General features: G+C 40.6%; 1 protein-coding gene across 5 annotated transcripts in view; it reads left to right on the top strand.

Moving 5' to 3' along the window:
• Positions 1-18,601, top strand: part of TENM2 (teneurin transmembrane protein 2) — a 1,107,817-nt gene that overhangs the window by 962,497 nt on the left and 126,719 nt on the right. For all 5 annotated transcript variants that reach the window (XM_075900181.1, XM_075900179.1, XM_075900180.1 and 2 more), the window contains 2 exons: positions 10,037-10,231; positions 16,545-16,745. In XM_075900181.1, the coding sequence (XP_075756296.1) occupies positions 10,037-10,231; positions 16,545-16,745 (396 nt within the window). The remainder of the gene's footprint in view (positions 1-10,036; positions 10,232-16,544; positions 16,746-18,601) is intronic.

Raw genomic sequence — 18,601 nt, 5'->3', positions numbered from 1 at the left:
CTTCTTGCGCAAATAGTTTGATGCTCCCGCTCAGGAATAAGCCCTCTTGCGCAAGAATACTTGCGCAAGAGGGCCAGTGTAGATAGGCAAAAGCACTTCTTGCGCAAAAGCATCCGTGCCAATCTAGACGCTCTTTTGCGGAAAAACTTTTCCGTGAAAAGTATTTCCGCAAATTCATGCCAGTCTAGACGTAGCCCAACACTTCTAGTGGAATTAAACTCAGCTGCCAAACTGCTTTACTTGATCAAATGAAATTATTTCACTGCTCAAATTTAGAAAAAAAAATCAATACCTGAAACAGACTTAGGTGTATAGAACTCTGTAACTTAAGTGCCTTTCCTTTAAACTATTTTTGTTAACAATACCATATGTAATGGGAATGAAAATGAGACCCAAGCAATTTGAGAATACTTTGGGATTAAACTCCTAGAAGTTATACTTAGAAACCTACTCTAACCCTAGTTAACCTGCCACCGCAATCTATCTTAGGTCTGGCCAAGCTGCCAGTTTAGGCTGGATTTTGTCAGGCAGCCTTAATGAAAATACTTCCTGTTAATATAGGACCTTCTGTCATATATCTAAGGGTCCAGTATGGGTTAGCCAAAATGTTATCTATGCTATTTAAAGAGGTGCCTCTTTTTTCCCCTGTCCTTTTCCAGGTATGTGTGTTTTGAGGTTCATCATTGCATTGCTATTGTAGACCTATAGGGAGGACTTAAGATTTTGTATATTGTCCAGAAGAGTTCAGCTATTTAACTGTTCTTCTCTCTCCTTTTTCATGGACACCTGAACTCCTGTCAGTTCAGATCAGCACAGCTGTCTGTATGGGAAGTGTCCATGTTTAGATATTTTAGATACCCTTCCTCCTCTCTCTTTTCAATGATGAACTTAACAGGTCTCTAAGTTAAGTTTCCAGATGATTTTCTTGTGACAATTCTCTGTTCCCACATCTATTTTCATGAAATACTCCTCAGTGAAGGATAGAAAACACTATTTCTTGCAGTTTATGTTCCTGGGTTTTATCAGCCACACAGTTGCTTTTCCTAGGATGCTCAAAGCTGAGGCCCAATGTTAGTACTCACCACATGTCACAAAGGACACGAGGAGTAACAGCTAATTCGAGTTAGGGGTTTACTTCGAACTCCCATTTCACTGCCATGTGTAGACACGGGCAGTTATTCCGGGCTAGTCAGTTTCCAAAATGGCGACCGCCCGGGAACATGCTAATGAAGTGCAGGATATTTAAATCCCACCCTTCATTTGCAATTTTGGTCGCCCTCATTTGCCTCCCTAGTTCAAACTAGGGGGCTAGTGTAGACATACCCAAGATTATTACAGCCTCATCCTAAAAGTGTTTTTATTCCAACTAAACCTCCAAACCAGGGATGTTCCCTGGGGTCTCTGGTTCATTCTCTTGGGAGTGCCATGGCAGCCAAAGACTGAAAATCTTTGCCTCTTAAATAGCCTTAACTTTAGGTGGGTATTCTTTGTTTTACATTGTCCCCTTCAGTGGAAAATTACCTGGCCAGCCCCTTCCAGTTAAGGAGGTCACATGACTTCCTAAGACCAACCACTGCTAAGACTTGAAGGACTGAAGATCACCTAGACATTGACGGAAACAACCTTGATGGCTTTCATTTGCACATGTACAATTCCATATTCTATATTCCTAACTCTACATATAAGAGTGATACATACACCAAGATAAGATATACAGATCCAGCAGAATCAGACATTAGAATTGGTAGGTTACATGAGGTATTTTGTCCAAAGAGTCTTTGTGTTATGCATATTTGTGTCCACAAGTCGACGTCATAAAACATGGAATGGGACCTTCACAATTAGTAATTATAAATTGTACTCCTGTAGGACCTAGGAACTCTAGTCGTGGGCCTGGACCCCATTGTCCTAAATCCACACACAGACCAAAAAGATCATCTTTACTCTTGAAAAAGTACACTCTAAGGTTAGTTCTGGGTCAATAATGATTAGTCTCAGCATACAGGGTGCAATATTGCACCTCATAACCACATGTGTGGAGATACACTCATCTTTGTGAGAGAGTTGTTTACATTATAAGGTCTATACACAAAGCAGCCATCTAATGGAGGCAGATAATTTGTAGGAAGTGCAGGGGAAGGGATAGCAAAAGCATTCATTCTGACACCTCAGATCACACTGACAAGAATAAGGAGAAAAATGGGAACCTCTTTGATAAATGTTGGTCAAAGCAAAAGCTTCCTGAGCATTCAGAAGAATGTAAATATTCATTATGCAATTAATGCTGCTCAGTCACTTCTTAAAAAACCCTAGAATTTTTTTGTAGAGCAGCTTAAGTACTTATCGATTGAGAACTTTTATAAAAAATGGAGGCATCCCCATATCTCTACAGGTATTTTAAATGAATTGAATTAATCATAGGCTTAAAAGTCTCCAGTGATCTTCGTTAGCTTCCCTGGGTTTAATTAAAACATCTGTGCGCTTTTAATTTATCGATTCATCCAACTCATATGTCATGTTTTTAACACACCCCAGCATGCTCTGCATCATTTTTAACCCAATTTCCACTTAACTAAAGCAATTAAATTCACCCCGGATTAATTAAAGCATCCATACTTTAGTGCTTAAGTCAGCGTGTGCTGCTTTCCCCACATGGTTTCTGAATGTCAGAGATTTGACACACCTGATGAGTTTTTTGTCCTTCTGGAAATTCTTCTGTGAATCCCTTTCTTGCTTACTAATGTGCAGTTTTGACAGAATTAGAATAGAGAACTTGGTAAACTTCAAGTTTGGACCAAAGAACTAAAGACTTGTAGATCATGGTTGTTGTGAATAACCATGCATTTTGAGTCTCTGTGCATACCTGATTTACCACAGCCCTGTCTGAGTCCCACACCCAGGTGTCAGGCATTCAGTATTATCAGAACTTCTGGTATGTTTGTGTGTGTTCCAGATTCAGATTTAAGTAATAGTATGTTCATATTTGGCTTATAGTGACAGCAAACCATTTTGCCTTGCAAGACCAAAGTTTAGACTTTTGTATATCTCTTGCAACATCTGATGACATTCCTAAAACTAAAAAGAAGACAGGGAGCATTGCTTAAACTTCCTTATATGTTTGAGAGACCGGACAACACTAAATCTAGAACTATATCTTACCAGGTAAGCACATGAGGTAGTTTTCTGTTGTGGTCCAAATCAGAGTCCACCAGAGGGCAACAAAAATGATTAGGCTAAGGATTTGGGCTTACTTACTTAATCTACAGAAGAGCAGAGTGAGGGGAGATTTGATGGCAGCTTTCAACTGCCTAAAAGGGGGTTCCAAAGAGGATGCAGGGAGACTGTTCTTAGTGGTGACAGATGACAGAACAAGGAGCAATGGTCTCAAGTTGCAGTGGGGGAGGTCTAAGTTAGATATTAGGAAAAGTTATTTTACTAGGGCTTTGTCTACAATGCAAGGTTTTGCTGCAGAAAATATGCTAATGAGGGAGCAGGATCTTGTGCAAAGAGGTTTTTTGCACAAAACAGAAACGGCTACACTGCTTCTTTTTGCGCAAAAAGCATCGGCAGAAAATATGCTAATGACATCGCAACTCATACTAATGAGTTCCTCATTAGCATATTATTTGCCGCAAAAACTTGCCATGTAGACATAGCCTAGGAGGGTGGCGAAGCACTGGAAAGGATTACCTAGGGAAGTGGTGAAATCTCCATCCCTAGAGGTTTTTAAATCCCAGGTTGATAAAGCCCTGGCTGGGATAATTTAGTTGAGATTGGTCCTGCTTTTAGCAGGGAGTTGGACTTGACCTTCCGAGATCTCTTCTAACTTTTCTAATCATACTTCTATGATTCTATGACATCTTGATCTGTGCATTTACTGTGGTTCAGTTTGTGGTGTACAAAAATTGCCTAAAGCAGGGCTCAACGATTGTGGCGAAAACTACTAGCCAGCCTTGCGCGAGACCTGCACTGCTGATGCGCAGGCCACTGGTGAATGGGGCAACCAGCTGAAATCTACTTGCCACGGGCGAGTAGATAAGAGTATTTATCGAGCCCTGGCCTTAAGTCACTTTTACATTTCCTTGATCCTGGGTTGATCAGTACCAGCAAACTCCTAAACATATATACGAGCAGCCTGAAGGCTCCGTGAAATTGTCCTCTTTGCCAGAAGCCCTGAGGAGTCCTTACAAAAGTTAGCAATTTCCAGGGCATATGGACAGTTTGGCCATTTCCTTTGTTTCCTGGCAGGATACCATACACCATGGCTACGTCTACACTGGCCCCTTCTTCGGAAGGGGCATGCTAATTTTGAAAGTGGGAATAGGGAAATCTGCAGGGGATTTAAATATCCCCCGCGGGATTTAAGTAAACATGTCCGCCGCTTTTTTTCCGGCTTGGGGAAAAGCCGGAAAAAAGCGTCTAGACTGGCCCGATCCTCCGGAATAAAGCCCTATTCCGGAGGATCTCTTATTCCTACTTGAAGGAAGGAATAAGAGATCCTCCGGAATAGGGCTTTATTCCGGAGGATCGGGCCAGTCTAGACGCTTTTTTCCGGCTTTTCCCCAAGCCGGAAAAAAAGCGGCGGACATGTTTATTTAAATCCCGCGGGGGATATTTAAATCCCCTGCGGATTTCCCTATTCCCACTTTCAAAATTAGCATGCCCCTTCCGAAGAAGGGGCCAGTGTAGACGTAGCCCATATGTTATAGCTGAAGTCAGAAGAGGAGCTGTGGAGCCACTCCCATTTCAGGATCTCCCCACACTGAAGGGGGGACACTAATGGAGAGTTATGTCAGATTTACAGCAGCTTTGTTCCAGAGAAGCAGCACAAAGACAACATACTTAATTGGGAGTGTAGCCTTATATCTTATTTTAAATGGTCACTTCTACACAGGTACCCAAGATAAAGCTCTTGGTCCAGGTAGGTGCCAAAAGATGGGTCTGAATAGGATTCATGAGAGCTAATGTCAGACAAAACCACCAGCTGTTGAAATCACCACACTAATTTCTCTGACCCCTTTTGAGCTCTGATTTTTTAGCACTCACTAGATCAAGCAAAACAACCTTTGTGCCACCTTTTTGATCAATTTAAAATGTAAAGCCAACAGCGAAGCGAAGAGTGAGGGGGGATTTGATAGCAGCCTTCAACTTCCTGAAGGGAGATTCCAAAGAGGATGGAGAGAGGCTGTTCTCAGTAGTGACAGATGGCAGAACAAGGAGCAATGGTCTCAAGTTTTGGTGGGAGAGGTCCAGGTTGGATATTAGGAAAAACTATTTCACTAGGAGGGTGGTGAAGCACTGGAATGGGTTACCTAGGGAAGTAGTGGAGTCTCCATCCCTAGAGGTGTTTAAGTCTTGGCTTGACAAAGCCCTGGTCGGGTTGATTTAGTTGGAATTGGTCCTGCCTAGAGCAGGGGGCTGGACTTGATGACCTTCTGAGGTATCTTCCAGTTCTGTGATTCTATGATTTCCAAACTGGAGTGCCTGAAGTCAGGCTCCTAAATAAAACTGGACCGAGGCTTCCAGCTTGTACTGATTTCAGTGGAATGAGTGGGAGACGCCAAGCCCTTTTGAAAATGAGGCAGCTTATGTTCAGGTGCCTAAATAAGATTCAGGAGGTTAACCTTAGGCATCCAGATTGGTCTAAATCTAAATTGTGTAGGGCTTTGATACAGGGAGGCAAGCAGAATTGTCTGGTCCCTGGGCAAAGTAGGAGGGTACCAGCTCTGTGCTTCTGGAAGGAGTGGGGCTGAGGCCAGACCTTAGCGCCTCCTGGAGCACGCTGCCCAGACTCCAGCGGTGTTTAAAGGGCCCGGGGCTCTAGCTGCTGCTGCCACCACACTTGTAGTGGTGGCAGTCAGTATCTCCAAGCCTTTTGAATCTCTGTGCCTCGAGGCAGTTCCCCCTTTGCTCACCCCCATTGCTAGGGCTGCTTTGATGTATGAGATTAGGACTAAATTCAGCCCTAGTATTACCAAAGCATAACTCCATCAGCTACACTGAAGTTTTCCCTGCTTACAATAGGGCAGAATTTGCCCACTAGGATTCATATAGAGATAAACTAACATGTGCAGTTGAAATGTTGCACATGGGTTGCTGTGGGAAAACCCAAGAAGGATTCAGGCAGTAGAACCTTACTGGAATATTATTTTTCAGATCTATGAAATAGATTGTAGTAGGTGACCTATTTCACGTAAATCTTTGCAGTTGTTAGACCTTATTTCCAGTTGACTCTGATGCAGAGAGTGAAATGGTTGGTCTCAATTTAGTTTCTTGTGAATAATAATCCATCTCTCTCTCACACAATACGCGCGCGCACACGCACGCACACACACACGCTAAACATGCATACTATATCAGTAGCAGCAGCTTAATCTCTGTTAGGAGGAAGTCCTGGTTTGAGTTATTACAGAGGCTGAATTAATTATCCCCTAGAGAAAGTGTTCCCAGAAGGTCAGCTTTGAGATCATTGGTAAGAAGTTCACACTATATCTGTCTCTATTGTAATTCCCAGTGGAATAATAAATAAATTCATTTCTAATTTGGCAGTTCTGTACTTTATGTATCACATAAATAATAACTAGGAAATTGTACAGCTTTGTCTAAGCAGCTTAAAAGTATTGCTCTGCCACTGGCAATGAGGATTTTTTGAGAGAAATTAAGCACTGTTAATGTAACAATATTAAGAATCTGCAAAAAATTCTGCTGTCTCTCTGTTCTGTGTTATAGAATTATAGAATAGTCCACATTTATATTAGCTGTTAGAGGTGCTGTGAGAGTTAAAAAAAAATGTAATCTGGGTTCCGATGGAACGGTTTTTACATTGTGAACTTACTGGGAAGATAATTTTCACAGTAAGAACCAAGAGGAAATGGAGTTTGGATATAGATATATAACCATTGTCTTTTTCTTTTTTTCTCTTTAAAAAACCACTCCACATCCACCCTACACCGAAAAAAATCCTATGTACATGCTGTAAAGCTCAGGAGACAAACTGCAGAAGTTGTGGCAATGCTAGCCTTCCTCCGATAAACTCCTCCCAACAGTCCAAGGGTGGGAGGATGATGGGATGAATTCATGTCTTCAGGCCCAGGCACACAAAACTTGACGTTCTTTTTTGTAGTCTCAAATGTGGTTGGTTCACCTGAGCTAAGTTTGGATTTTGTGAATATCTAGTTGCTGGGCCCCAGCAAAAATTAGATGTTTAAGAATCACTCAACCAATTTTGTCACTGGCCTTATGTTTTCACATTTGTGCATGCAGTTCATTGTGTGGTCACCCAGCTACTCAGTCTAGAACTGTGAATACCTGTGTGCAGGTACGGAACACGTCTACACACACTGGTGTAAGTGCACATACTTCACAGTCACAGGAAGTAAGGGTCACAAAGGTGCTGCAGAACCCCCAGGTTTTTGGCCCCTTGTCGACAATCTGGCTGCCAGTCTAGGACCGGGAGCCCTGTTGCTGCCTGGGGTCCTGGCCACTAGCCCCACAACCAGGAGATCTGCAGATGCCGCCAACCTGTGGCCCCAGTCTGTGGCAGTGAGGGGCACAGACAAAAGTGGCGAGGGATTCAGCTCAGCACCCATCCCCTAAAAATTTGTTCCAGTAGCACTGACCTACTCACATGCGTAGTTTGGGACTGCAAAATCAGAGGTTCTCTCTGAATGAACACATGGCCCTAAATATGTATCGTTCTTTGGCAAGGCACATGTGAACATATGTCATTTTTAAATGAATTAAAAAGATAATAGACTCGATCTCTTTCAGCCCTAACTTTGTTATTCTTCTCAACCATAATCACTAAAATTCTTTTAAAGCGTTCGGAGGTGGGGGGATCAGTTCAATAAAAAATATATGGGAGTCTAAGAAACTGGACTTACTTTTTTCCCCTAAAATTGGACCTTCAAAGATATAACTTTAACACCATCTTCATTGCTATGGTCCTCTACATTTCAAGAGCCTGTGAAAACTTACCATTTGTAAGTCTGGATATGCCTTATATGTATATATGTGCTGTACTGTATGGTTTAATGTTATGGCCCTGGTAACAACTTGTGGAAACCTGTAGTATACTAATGAGATAAATGTCAAAAGTTTAGTTTTCTGTAGGGACCACATAGCTACAATGCCAGCTCCCAACTGCTCAAAACAAATGGACATACATGGCAAATGTAGGCAAGGCAGGGTTTCGTTGGCTATTGTTTTGTGAAGGTTTATGTGTCTTTGAGAGAGAAGTACAGAGAGAAGGCAGTGAGGAAGCAACAGACATAAAGGGTACATCTAGACTATAGGCTTTTGTCAACAGAAGTTTTGTCGACAGATGCTGTCGACAAAGAGTGTCTAGATTACATCCAATTCTTTGTTGACATAACAGTGTAGACGCAAAGGACAGTGGAGATGCAATAGCGCCTTCTGTTGACAGAACTCTGTTGACAAAAGGCGTTATTCCTTGTAGAATGAGGTTTACAGCTATCAACAAAACTGCTAAGTTCTGTCGACATTATGTTGACAGAACTCAGCAGCAGTGTAAAGTTTTGTTGACAAAAGTCCACTTTTAGACACATGCATAGACAGTGTATAGTTTTGTTGACAAAAGTCCACTTTTAGACACACGCATAGACAGAAGCCCTGGTAGCGTGGCCCTGAGAGAGAAGTATGAACGCATTTAGGTAGAGACCTGGTTAGAAAGGGGCTTGGAGCTATGAGCAAAGAAAATGCTTCCTACTGTTGGATTCTTACTGGATTCAGAGAAACAGCACTATGCACATTCTTTGTAAATAACTAGGACAATGTCATGAATACCTGGCTCTGTCATCAATTTGGCTTTTAAGGGAAACACGCCACGTGGCCTGAATACTGGCTAACTCCTAGGGCCCAAAGAAGTAACACTGACATTGTTCTGAATATATTCCTTCTAATCAGTCCTTTTGTGTTTAAAAAGAGGTAAAGCATTGCTAAATAGGGCCCACTCTTCTTCATCGGATCAATGGGACAATTCAGTGGATAAGGGCTGCAGAACTGGGTCCCACGTATATAATGCAGAATGAGCTGCAGTACCACTATGAACTCGTTCCTTCATTCTAACATTTGATATTCAGTGCTTCCTGATGGTTCAAGTGAAGGGGGAAATAATAGTCATAGTACAATAGCAATAAAAGCCTTTTTAAAAATGGAATGCAGTTCTTGGGCACCAGTATTTTGAACACTGTCGAGTTTAGCATTGCTGCCCGGTCATGGTGGGGAGTGGGAGAAGGGGGGAAACATTCTTATTGTTTTCAGCAGATCTGCTGCCACCAAGCAATACCAGGCCAAGTAATGCATCTTCTGTCCCCCTTAAGACTCTCTCTATCGGTCATCCTGGATTTTTCCATTTTTGTGACTGGCACTCATCCTTCCAGTTTTTGGCAGGCACTGTAGTTCATATAATTGCCATTTGCGCTGTTCATTCTTTCTCAATCTCAGCCTTTCTCCTGGTGGCAGGATGAGGGCTATACAGATGGAGACCTGAATTATTGTTTTGCCTCAGAGGCCCAAAGTTGTGGAATTGAAAAGATGAAGTTTTGGGTACAGATCATTCAAAAACACCAAGTAAGACAAAATTGGCAAGGTAGCGTTGTATAGAAACATGGAATGGGACTTGCTTCAAATGCATCATTAGAGCCTTACTCTCTGTACATCAGGAAATTCTCAGGTGTAAAACGAGTGACACACAAGAATCACATTCATTCATTTTGACTTGTTACTGATAATCATTCCAGACTTCTCTATAGTTCCAAATATTAATTCAACAGTCTGTAATGAATAGCACCTATATAGTGAATATGGACAGCATATGTGTGTGCTTGTACTTATCATCTACAGGTAATTAATCATACCCATACTTTGAGTAATCAGAAATTGAATTAGTACAGTCTTAGTATTTTCCATTAAATTAGCACCTTAAAATGTCTCAATCGATAGCTTATTTTAGAGCACTTTTATCAGCATTCATATATGACTCAATGGGCTCCCTTTATCTCATTCCATTTTCCAGCTGCCTGCCCCGTTCTGTGCAGTGGCAATGGCCAATATTCCAAAGGAACCTGTTTGTGCTACAGTGGTTGGAAAGGGCCAGAATGTGATGTACCCATCAGCCAGTGTATTGATCCCTCTTGTGGAGGTCATGGTTCTTGTGTTGAAGGAAACTGTGTCTGCTCTGTCGGCTACAAAGGAGAAAACTGTGAGGAAGGTAAATATAACAGTACAAACTCTGCCTCTGCTTTGAACTTGTCTTGTTTGTGAAGGGGAGGGAGGGCAGGGAAGAGAGAAAATGCTATGATGATACTGTAATGTAAAATTACTATGGGATTTTGCTGCCTCCAATTTTATAGGCCTGTGAAACTATAAATCACATTTTTTTCATGTCCCAAGTACTTATGGTCTTTATTATTCTGCAGTGGTAGAATCCCTACCACAGACAAATCTAGGTGATTCTTTTGTTGGAGAATCAAGATAATTCTTTTTTTAAAATTTTATTTCAATGGATTATATTTATTTAACATTGAAAAATGTAAAATGGTGAACCAAACAAAAGAGGGAGATGTTCTAGAAAATGGCATAATTGAAAACCGACAAAAGGCAAACATTTCAGTCATAATTAATGCAGAAAGAGAGGAGCTGGATTTAGAAGACTGCAGGTATCCATGTCACTTGAGGCATCATGTAGGGTAAATCACTCTTGTTACAGACAATCTCATAGAATTAAAGAAAAGTAGATGGTACACAGAAAAGACACCAATTTAATAAATGCTAAAAAGCTCCTTGTACTGAAAAGGTAAGTAGCCATCGTTTTTGTGAGGATGAAAATTAGTAGGTTTTAACAAAATGGCCTCACTAAAATGGTCATAGATTAAGCCCAGCAGCGTTTGTTCCTCAACACTTTTTTGGGGGTGGGGGTGAGGGGAAACCTACCACAAGATAAATTGGAGAACAGACTCTTTTTAATATTGTTGTTTTACAAGGGACTTTTAATGCTTTAGAGAGTTCCTGGATAGGCAGCTCTGAAGTCCTCTGCTTATCCTCACATCAGGGAAGTAATAATTTAAGTCACACCATCTGGACCAGTCAGTGTTTCTCAACTCTTGGGCTGAGATGGTTGATCTGTGACCATCCAGATTCAATCTTGGCTCTCTACTGAGCCTTCTAGTTGTGGTGTAAGAGTCTGTCTGCTCGGCACCAACTCATGTTATAGGCTAGCAAATAGCTCTTCTCTTATCAAAGAACGTGGTTGGAGAAAATACAGGGCTCCCCAGCCCAGTACCACTGTGTTTCATTCCTATCCTGGAGACATAAGGTCCTCGATTTACATAAGTGAATGGGACTTTTGTCATTTACTGCACTAGAAGAAGAAAGATGCCCATAATCCATAGGCTCACTACTAGACAGCCAACACCGGATTAATTACAGGCAACTGCTAGAGTATTTTCCTGTTTTCTTCTCCCAGGAATGAGTAACAGCACCATAAGGGCTAAGAATCTAATTTAAAAACTATTGAAGTCAATGAAGATCTTTCCATTGATTTAAATGGGCTTTGGTCAATTCAGCAATGTCCTTACAAGCTTCCAGAAAGGGAAATTTACAATTCAGCCAGGAATAGATGATTGAGAGGTTGGTTACAGCATTGTACAATAAACTGCCCCAATATAGCTAACATTTTCCTGGAACCGCGTAGAAATCAGCAGTGGAGAAGACTAATTAAAGCACCTCTCTCTGCACCAACACATTCCAGGCTACAGGAATGTTCCCTTTCATACAAATGTTACCTTTTGTTCAGTCTAGTTTAAAATTAGTCATGGGGGTCCACAACGTCCTTTGTTAAAATGTTGTGTTAGATTCAAAAGAACAATCTGAAAGATGTCAGCATTAGGAGGGCTTGCCTAATAGTTAGCCTAACGTTACCTATCCTTCATTTCACCCTGTTAATTCCAGTTTGTGCCACACTAAATGATTCCTCTCCTACCTTGACTTTATAACCCTATAGACAACTATGAGCAATCCTTTCTTTCATTAATTTGCAGCTGTCTTTATGAATCGGTCCCTCCAGACATTCAATCGTTTTTGTAGATTTCCTTCAGATTCCTTCAAATTCTTCAGCATCTTTCCAACGTTGAGGTTTCCAGAGCACAACATAGCATTCTACGTGCCGTTTCACCCAAATATATATTAGAATGCTTTACGGGCTCCATAAACAGTTGCTCTTAATTACTACACTAATTATAAATTGTAATTTGAAAAGTCCACAGTATAAGAAATTATAGTAGGGTAGTAGCATCAGTTTAGTTAAAGTGAAGCAAACTTATTGTTTAGAGTACTTTGGACAATTAACCATTGAAATCCACTTACTCAGATTGCCTCATGAAGTGTCGCAGTAGAGTTAGTGATCCAAATGTGAGGCCACAGATGCAGCCCTCCTAAAAAAAAATCACATAACATCAACATTTTATTGTAATTACCATATTTGTATAAGGGGCAGAAGGAAACTGAGTGGGTATCTGAATGTACAGACTGCTCCAGTGTTGTCTGATGCTACTATCTCTTGACCCTTTGGTCTAAGGATTCTCCCATCTCCTCTGCCCTGTAGAGCTCTCTCACCTCTGCTACCTTATTGATATAAATTCTCAGAGCAAGAATAGACTACTGTGCTTCTTCTCTATTTTCACAAGCAACATAACATAGTACAGATCTAGGGATATGTGATCCCTTTGGAGGGGAGATATCTTTCCTCATATTGTAGCGTGAACTGTGGTGACCTGCTGCAGATAATCCCTGCAGCAGTCTGTGCAGTTGTCACTGGCACAATGAAGGCAGTTGGGGTGCCTGTAGAGAAATGAGAGAATGCACCTCTGAGGGGCCCAATGCCACAGACAGAGTAGCAGTCTTACTTAGTCATTCCTCCTAACTGTTTGCGGTAGGGCAGCCTGGCTGAAAAATACTTACAGTAGGCCTTCAGTGGCTCTTGCCAGTTCCAAAGGGCTGTTTAAAACTGATGGGCAGCTTTCTTAACTCTTTTTTGTCCTGATTTGCAGAGTATTTGATTACTGCCTGCACTGAATATTTTAGGTGGGTGTGTCTGCCAGTCAGCTTTAACTGTACATTAACAAATATTATCAGTAGCAAATGTGTATGTTAGGAAGGAGGATGTAGATGATTTAATAAGAAGTGCTTGAAAGGATAAGGTTTTTAAAAGATAAATGGATTGAAGAAGGGAAGCTATATTAACTGCACACTTGCAAGGGACAATAACATGAAAAGAAAGGTTAAAATAACCTTTTGCATACATCATTAGGCAAATAAAATAAAAATTCCATAGCAATGATATCACTAGTTCAAAATTCTTACCCTTCTGTAAATATTTTACACATTAATTCAGGAGCTATTGAATAAATGATGGAATATGAAATGGTTTCTCAACATTTTAAGCATTCACTCAGTCTTATTTAAATGTTCTAAATGAATTAACTGCACAATGGAATGGGTAAACATGCCTAATTTTATATTAAAGTATGAAAACTCTTCTATTGATTTGTGTTTCTGAAAAGAATGGGTCAGTTTGATGCATGTGCCATTTTCCAACTAGGAAATGAAATTAGCAACTGAGGGTCAGCATTTTTTTCTTCCAGTTAGCTTTTTATTTCTGATATTCATCATAGTCATATCATTCAAACAATTTACCTGAAATGGCAGTGGCACCGGAATCAATATATGCAATCCACAATTTTAGCTGCATAAACACTCTTGCTCTATTAACAAATTTGCACATGAAAATGAAATGGCATATTTGTCAGGTTTTGTTCAATATGGTTTGGGGAGAGACAAGTGAAATTGACAAATTAGGTTAAGTTAACAGTGTTTTTCTTGTCAGCTTCATGGTTGAGTCATTTTTCAATGACATTTAACTTCATAAGTGTAATTCATGATTCTTTGGAGGTTTAGAGTACATATTGTTCAGAAAACTCCTTGACCTCTTTTTTTGTCCTTAGGGATATAAATTGCTTTCTCTACCCTTTTTGTCAAATCTACAGAGGGTCCAACACTAAATGAGTTCTAATGATCTAAGCTGCCAAGGGGCTCTGGGTTCTAAGTTTCACATATTCAACTGCTAAAGCACACTGTCCTTTGTTTAAACACCACAGAGACTCCATTTTAAAATCCTTTTAAAATAAATAACTTGCTCCTGAAGGCATGTGGCTAGAATCTTAGCTGAAGGAAATCATTTTAGCTCCACTGAAGTGAATGAAGTCCTGCTAATTTACACAATCTGAGGACCTGGCCCTAGATATCAACCCTAAAAGCATAGTATAAAATTGGAACAAGATTTGAAACCAAAGCAAACTCACTGCTCCTTTAAAATCTGAATGCTCTTATTCAGCCAGATGATGGATTTTAAATAGCTGTAAAATGTATTTATCTAGAACAATAGACAGAGAGGTTTAGCACAAGTTATTCTATAAAATAAGTGTGCATGGTGGGGTGATGACAGGTGTATTCTGAGGTAATAAATCTCAACTGCTTTTCCTATGCCTGCATATCATAATTCAAGAATGTGGAAAGGTGGCTAATTCATCTGTAAGAGGGATATATTTTTCATTCTGTCTGCATTGCTTTTATTACTGCTTCAATTTTAAGTGGATTGTTATACATTCCTAAAAGCTACCCTACATCAGCATTCAACAATACTTTGCATGGTTGTCTGAACTTTGAGGCAGAAATGTAAAATAACACACATTTTATTATACCGTTTTTAAGAGTAATTTTAGGATTTCTCAATTCCAAATTTTTTAAAAATATAATAGATAAAATTAACCAAACCTTAGTCTTTCCCCCAGAGTAAGAATAAACAGAATCTGAGAATCATTAAAATATAGTTTAAAGGAAACAATAATAATAATTAATAATAATAAACAACTTGATTGATGGATTGAGCAAAAATACCAAAAGTCAGAGACAATTCTGACTTTTGACAGTACTTTGGATCCTGCCAAAAGCAGAAAGTACCAACATCACAAGAGTGGGGACTCTATTAATCTCCAGTTTTATTTATAAACCAAATAATTTTGGATAAACTACTGAACTTTTCGTGGGTTGTCTCAACTGAAAATCCAAACTCTCCTCATTTACCTATAAAGAGTTAAATATGTTATATTTACAAAACCAATTAACTGAATATTAAATTGTTTGCAAATAGCAGTCAGTGCTGTCATTATAAACCATAATCCCATTAGAAATGCTGTAGTAATGTATTCCTGTAGTACTGCAATCTGAATTAAAATCAAAACAAGTTTTGATAACAATTATTGTCACATCTGTAAATTCATGTCTGCTTCAATCCTGTGCATAGTACATGAACTGTATACTTATGTGTGAAGTTTCTATAAAGTCTTAAAATAATTTGATAAGAATTTGTGTTTATTGAAAAGGCTGAGATTTCACAGATCAGGTATTGTTCATTCAGGGTTCAGTGAAATCGTCTCTTCCTTAATTTAGAAGGATAATCTTTGGGAAAAGATGAGAGACAAATCGCTTTCATTATACACTCAGTACTTCATAACGCCTCAAGAGTGAATGCCAATCATTCTTAGCTTTCTTGAGTTGTGAAGCAATATACACTAGCCATGGTGTGAATTCATTTTACTTAGGACATCACTTTGACCTTGGTCATCAGTTCCATGGTGGAAGGCTGTTCATAAACTTTCAGGTTGACATTTTCAGTAAAAACAAACACGTGATATAAGGTAAAACCTTGAATACTGTGTCACTATGTGTTCACTTCTGATACAGCAATAGCATCTCATTGTTCAGTGAGATCCAAGGTGACACCAACTGTCTTTTCACTGCCTTAAAAAAAAATCTCATTTTAAACAAGTCTTCTTTTCAGATTGAGAAATGGGGAAGCTGTATCTGCGAGGTTAGGGGTTAAAAAAAGAAATGTGGGCAACTGATTGGGAAAAGGGTTTAGGTAATTGAGAATCTTAGGATTTAATCACAGCTCAGCCAATGATTATGGATAAAATATTCAAAAATTTCTGAATGACTTAGGAGGCTAAGGGAACTTGAAAGTCATTGCGTCTTAGGCCCCAAAGTACTTCCTATCAATTTTGAAAATAGGACTTTGGCTCTAAAGTCACGTAGGTGCTTTTGAAAATGTTAATCTCTATAACCATGGGCAAGTCACTTAGCAAATCTCTGCTCTCATTTTCCATGTGTAAAGTGGGTATATTCATATTTCTCTTTTCTAGTACTATAACATTAGTAACAATCATAACAGTTGGTAGATTATTTTTTCAATTTTTAGAGGCTGTATCCTACTAAGTAAAAAGACATTTCATATTCACCAGTTCTGAAAACAGAGAACAAGCCTAAATAAACAAATGCAAGAGTTTGGCCTATTTTCTGCAATAATATAAACTTGAAAAATACCAATCCACCCAGCAGTATTATCCAAGTATATATTGCAAGAACCCATCTTTACTCACACAGAATTTGTTTTTGTTTTCTTTGTTCAGTTGATTGCTTGGATCCTACCTGTTCCAACCAAGGTGTATGCGTGAATGGAGAATGTCTCTGTAGCCCAGGCTGGGGTGGCCTAAACTGTGAACTTCCCAGAGCCCAGTGTCCAGACCAATGTAGTGGGCATGGGACATACCTGTCTGATACAGGCCTCTGTAGCTGTGATCCTAACTGGATGGGTCCTGACTGCTCCGTTGGTAAGAAAACTTTTTCTGCTCTGCTTTGCAATAATCTTCCTGCCCTGTATACTATGCTGATTGGCAATCTAATATCCAATAACAGTTTAAAATACAAACTATTTACATGAATCTTACATTACTCTTTCAGCCCTTGATCAGTGAATAGTTCTTTGTTATACTTTAGCTATTATAAATGAGTAACTGTATGATATGTGCTATACAGTATATTGGTGTGAACACAGGATTGGAATCTAGAAAATACTGTGTTCTTCTTCGAGGATGTCCCGTGGGTCCTCTACTATGGGTGCTGGGCTTGCCCTGCAGCGCCAGGGCAAGCCCAGCACCCATAGTGGAACACCCGTGGGGACACCATCTCAAAGAACAACAGTTACTGCACCGAGGTGAGTAACTTTGCTTTCTACCTCCTCATTCTCACACTTACTGTGGCCTGTGGCAAATCACTTGACCTCTTTGTGTTTCAGTGTTCCCATCTGTAAACAAGAGTGTTTATACTAATAAATAATCATTTTAAAATATTTTCAAAATTGTGGTATCTATCTGGCCTTCTCTGCCATGATCTAAATGGGCTAGTAAGAAAGAATAACTAATCAGGAGACTTTACCTTAGGGTGAATGCTGGTGAAACTAGAATCAACTGCTAGACAGTTTCAGCAGAGGCTGAATCGGGATGCCTGGGGCAGAGCAGCTGGGGTGCTGCCGGGTTGGTCCTGTAGTGCCGCCCCTTGGCACTGCGGGACCAACCCGGCAGCACTCCAGCTGCTCTGCCCCAGGCATCCCCAAGAGCAGCTAGGGTGCTGCCGGGTTGGTCCCACAGCCCCGAGGGGCGGCACTACGTGACCAACCCAGCAGCACCCCAGCTGCTCTGCCCCCAGTTTCCCCGATTCAGCTGCTGGTCAGTTTCAGCAGCGGCTGAATCGGGGAAGCCAGGCACAGAGCAGCTCCAATTGTCCGGCTGCCCGGAGCACTTCCAAGTTCCTGATGGTGCCGGACTATCAGGAGTGCCGGAGCATTGGATGCTGGACCAATGAAGTTTTACTGTATCAAGACAGATCTTTCTGATGTATCATCAGCTGTCCTAAAAGTTCATGAATGAACATTTAACTGGAAATATCACTGATGATGGAGTTAGCTCTTCCACAACTGTCACTGCTCCAGAGTTGTAAGACCTCATGCGTGGGGGGGTAAAAGGGGGGAGACTGAAAGACTCAGGGGATTGGCAATAGGACACAGATCCTCTCTCTCATAGTTACTGTTCCACATCACTCTGAGCATCCCCAAATTGTCATCATTCTTCATGGAATGAGTTTACATGGGTCTAGTTCTTAGCAGTCCACATCACACGCCCACCATAGCTGCCACTAATTATTTCACAGCAGGGAGATGTGAGGGTACTGGCACGGCAAATAATACAAAATAAAAGATCTGCAGCATTGTCTGTCTGAGGTCTGGGTCAAATGACTTTGGACTCATGCTGCAGGGCTAAAAATAGCAGTGTACAGGAGGAGGGAGGCTCTCAGAATCTAGTTTCCAGCTCAAATAGGAACAACCCCAGTGCTATTTTTAGAACCATAGCACAAGCACATGTCAGTGGATCTGGGTTCTGAGACACAGTGCTGTGAGGGATGGGAAACAGGTGTAGATAGAATTATCTCCCCCCTAGAAAGAACCCCTCTTAGCCAGGGCTGAGGCATGTTGTTGGAGCAGAGTAAGAACTTGACGTGCACCTGAATAGAGGAGACACTGTCTCCAGCATTGTCAATCCTGCATTAAATTAGCCAAATTTGTTATTTTGGATGATTTTTAATAGAAAGCAAAGTCTCATTTTAGCAGCAGGGATGACAGTCACCTGGGCCC

Source organism: Pelodiscus sinensis, chromosome 17 (genome assembly GCF_049634645.1).
Source record: "Pelodiscus sinensis isolate JC-2024 chromosome 17, ASM4963464v1, whole genome shotgun sequence".
NCBI lineage: Eukaryota > Metazoa > Chordata > Testudines > Trionychidae > Pelodiscus > Pelodiscus sinensis.
This window is presented reverse-complemented; position numbering and strand designations above follow the sequence as displayed.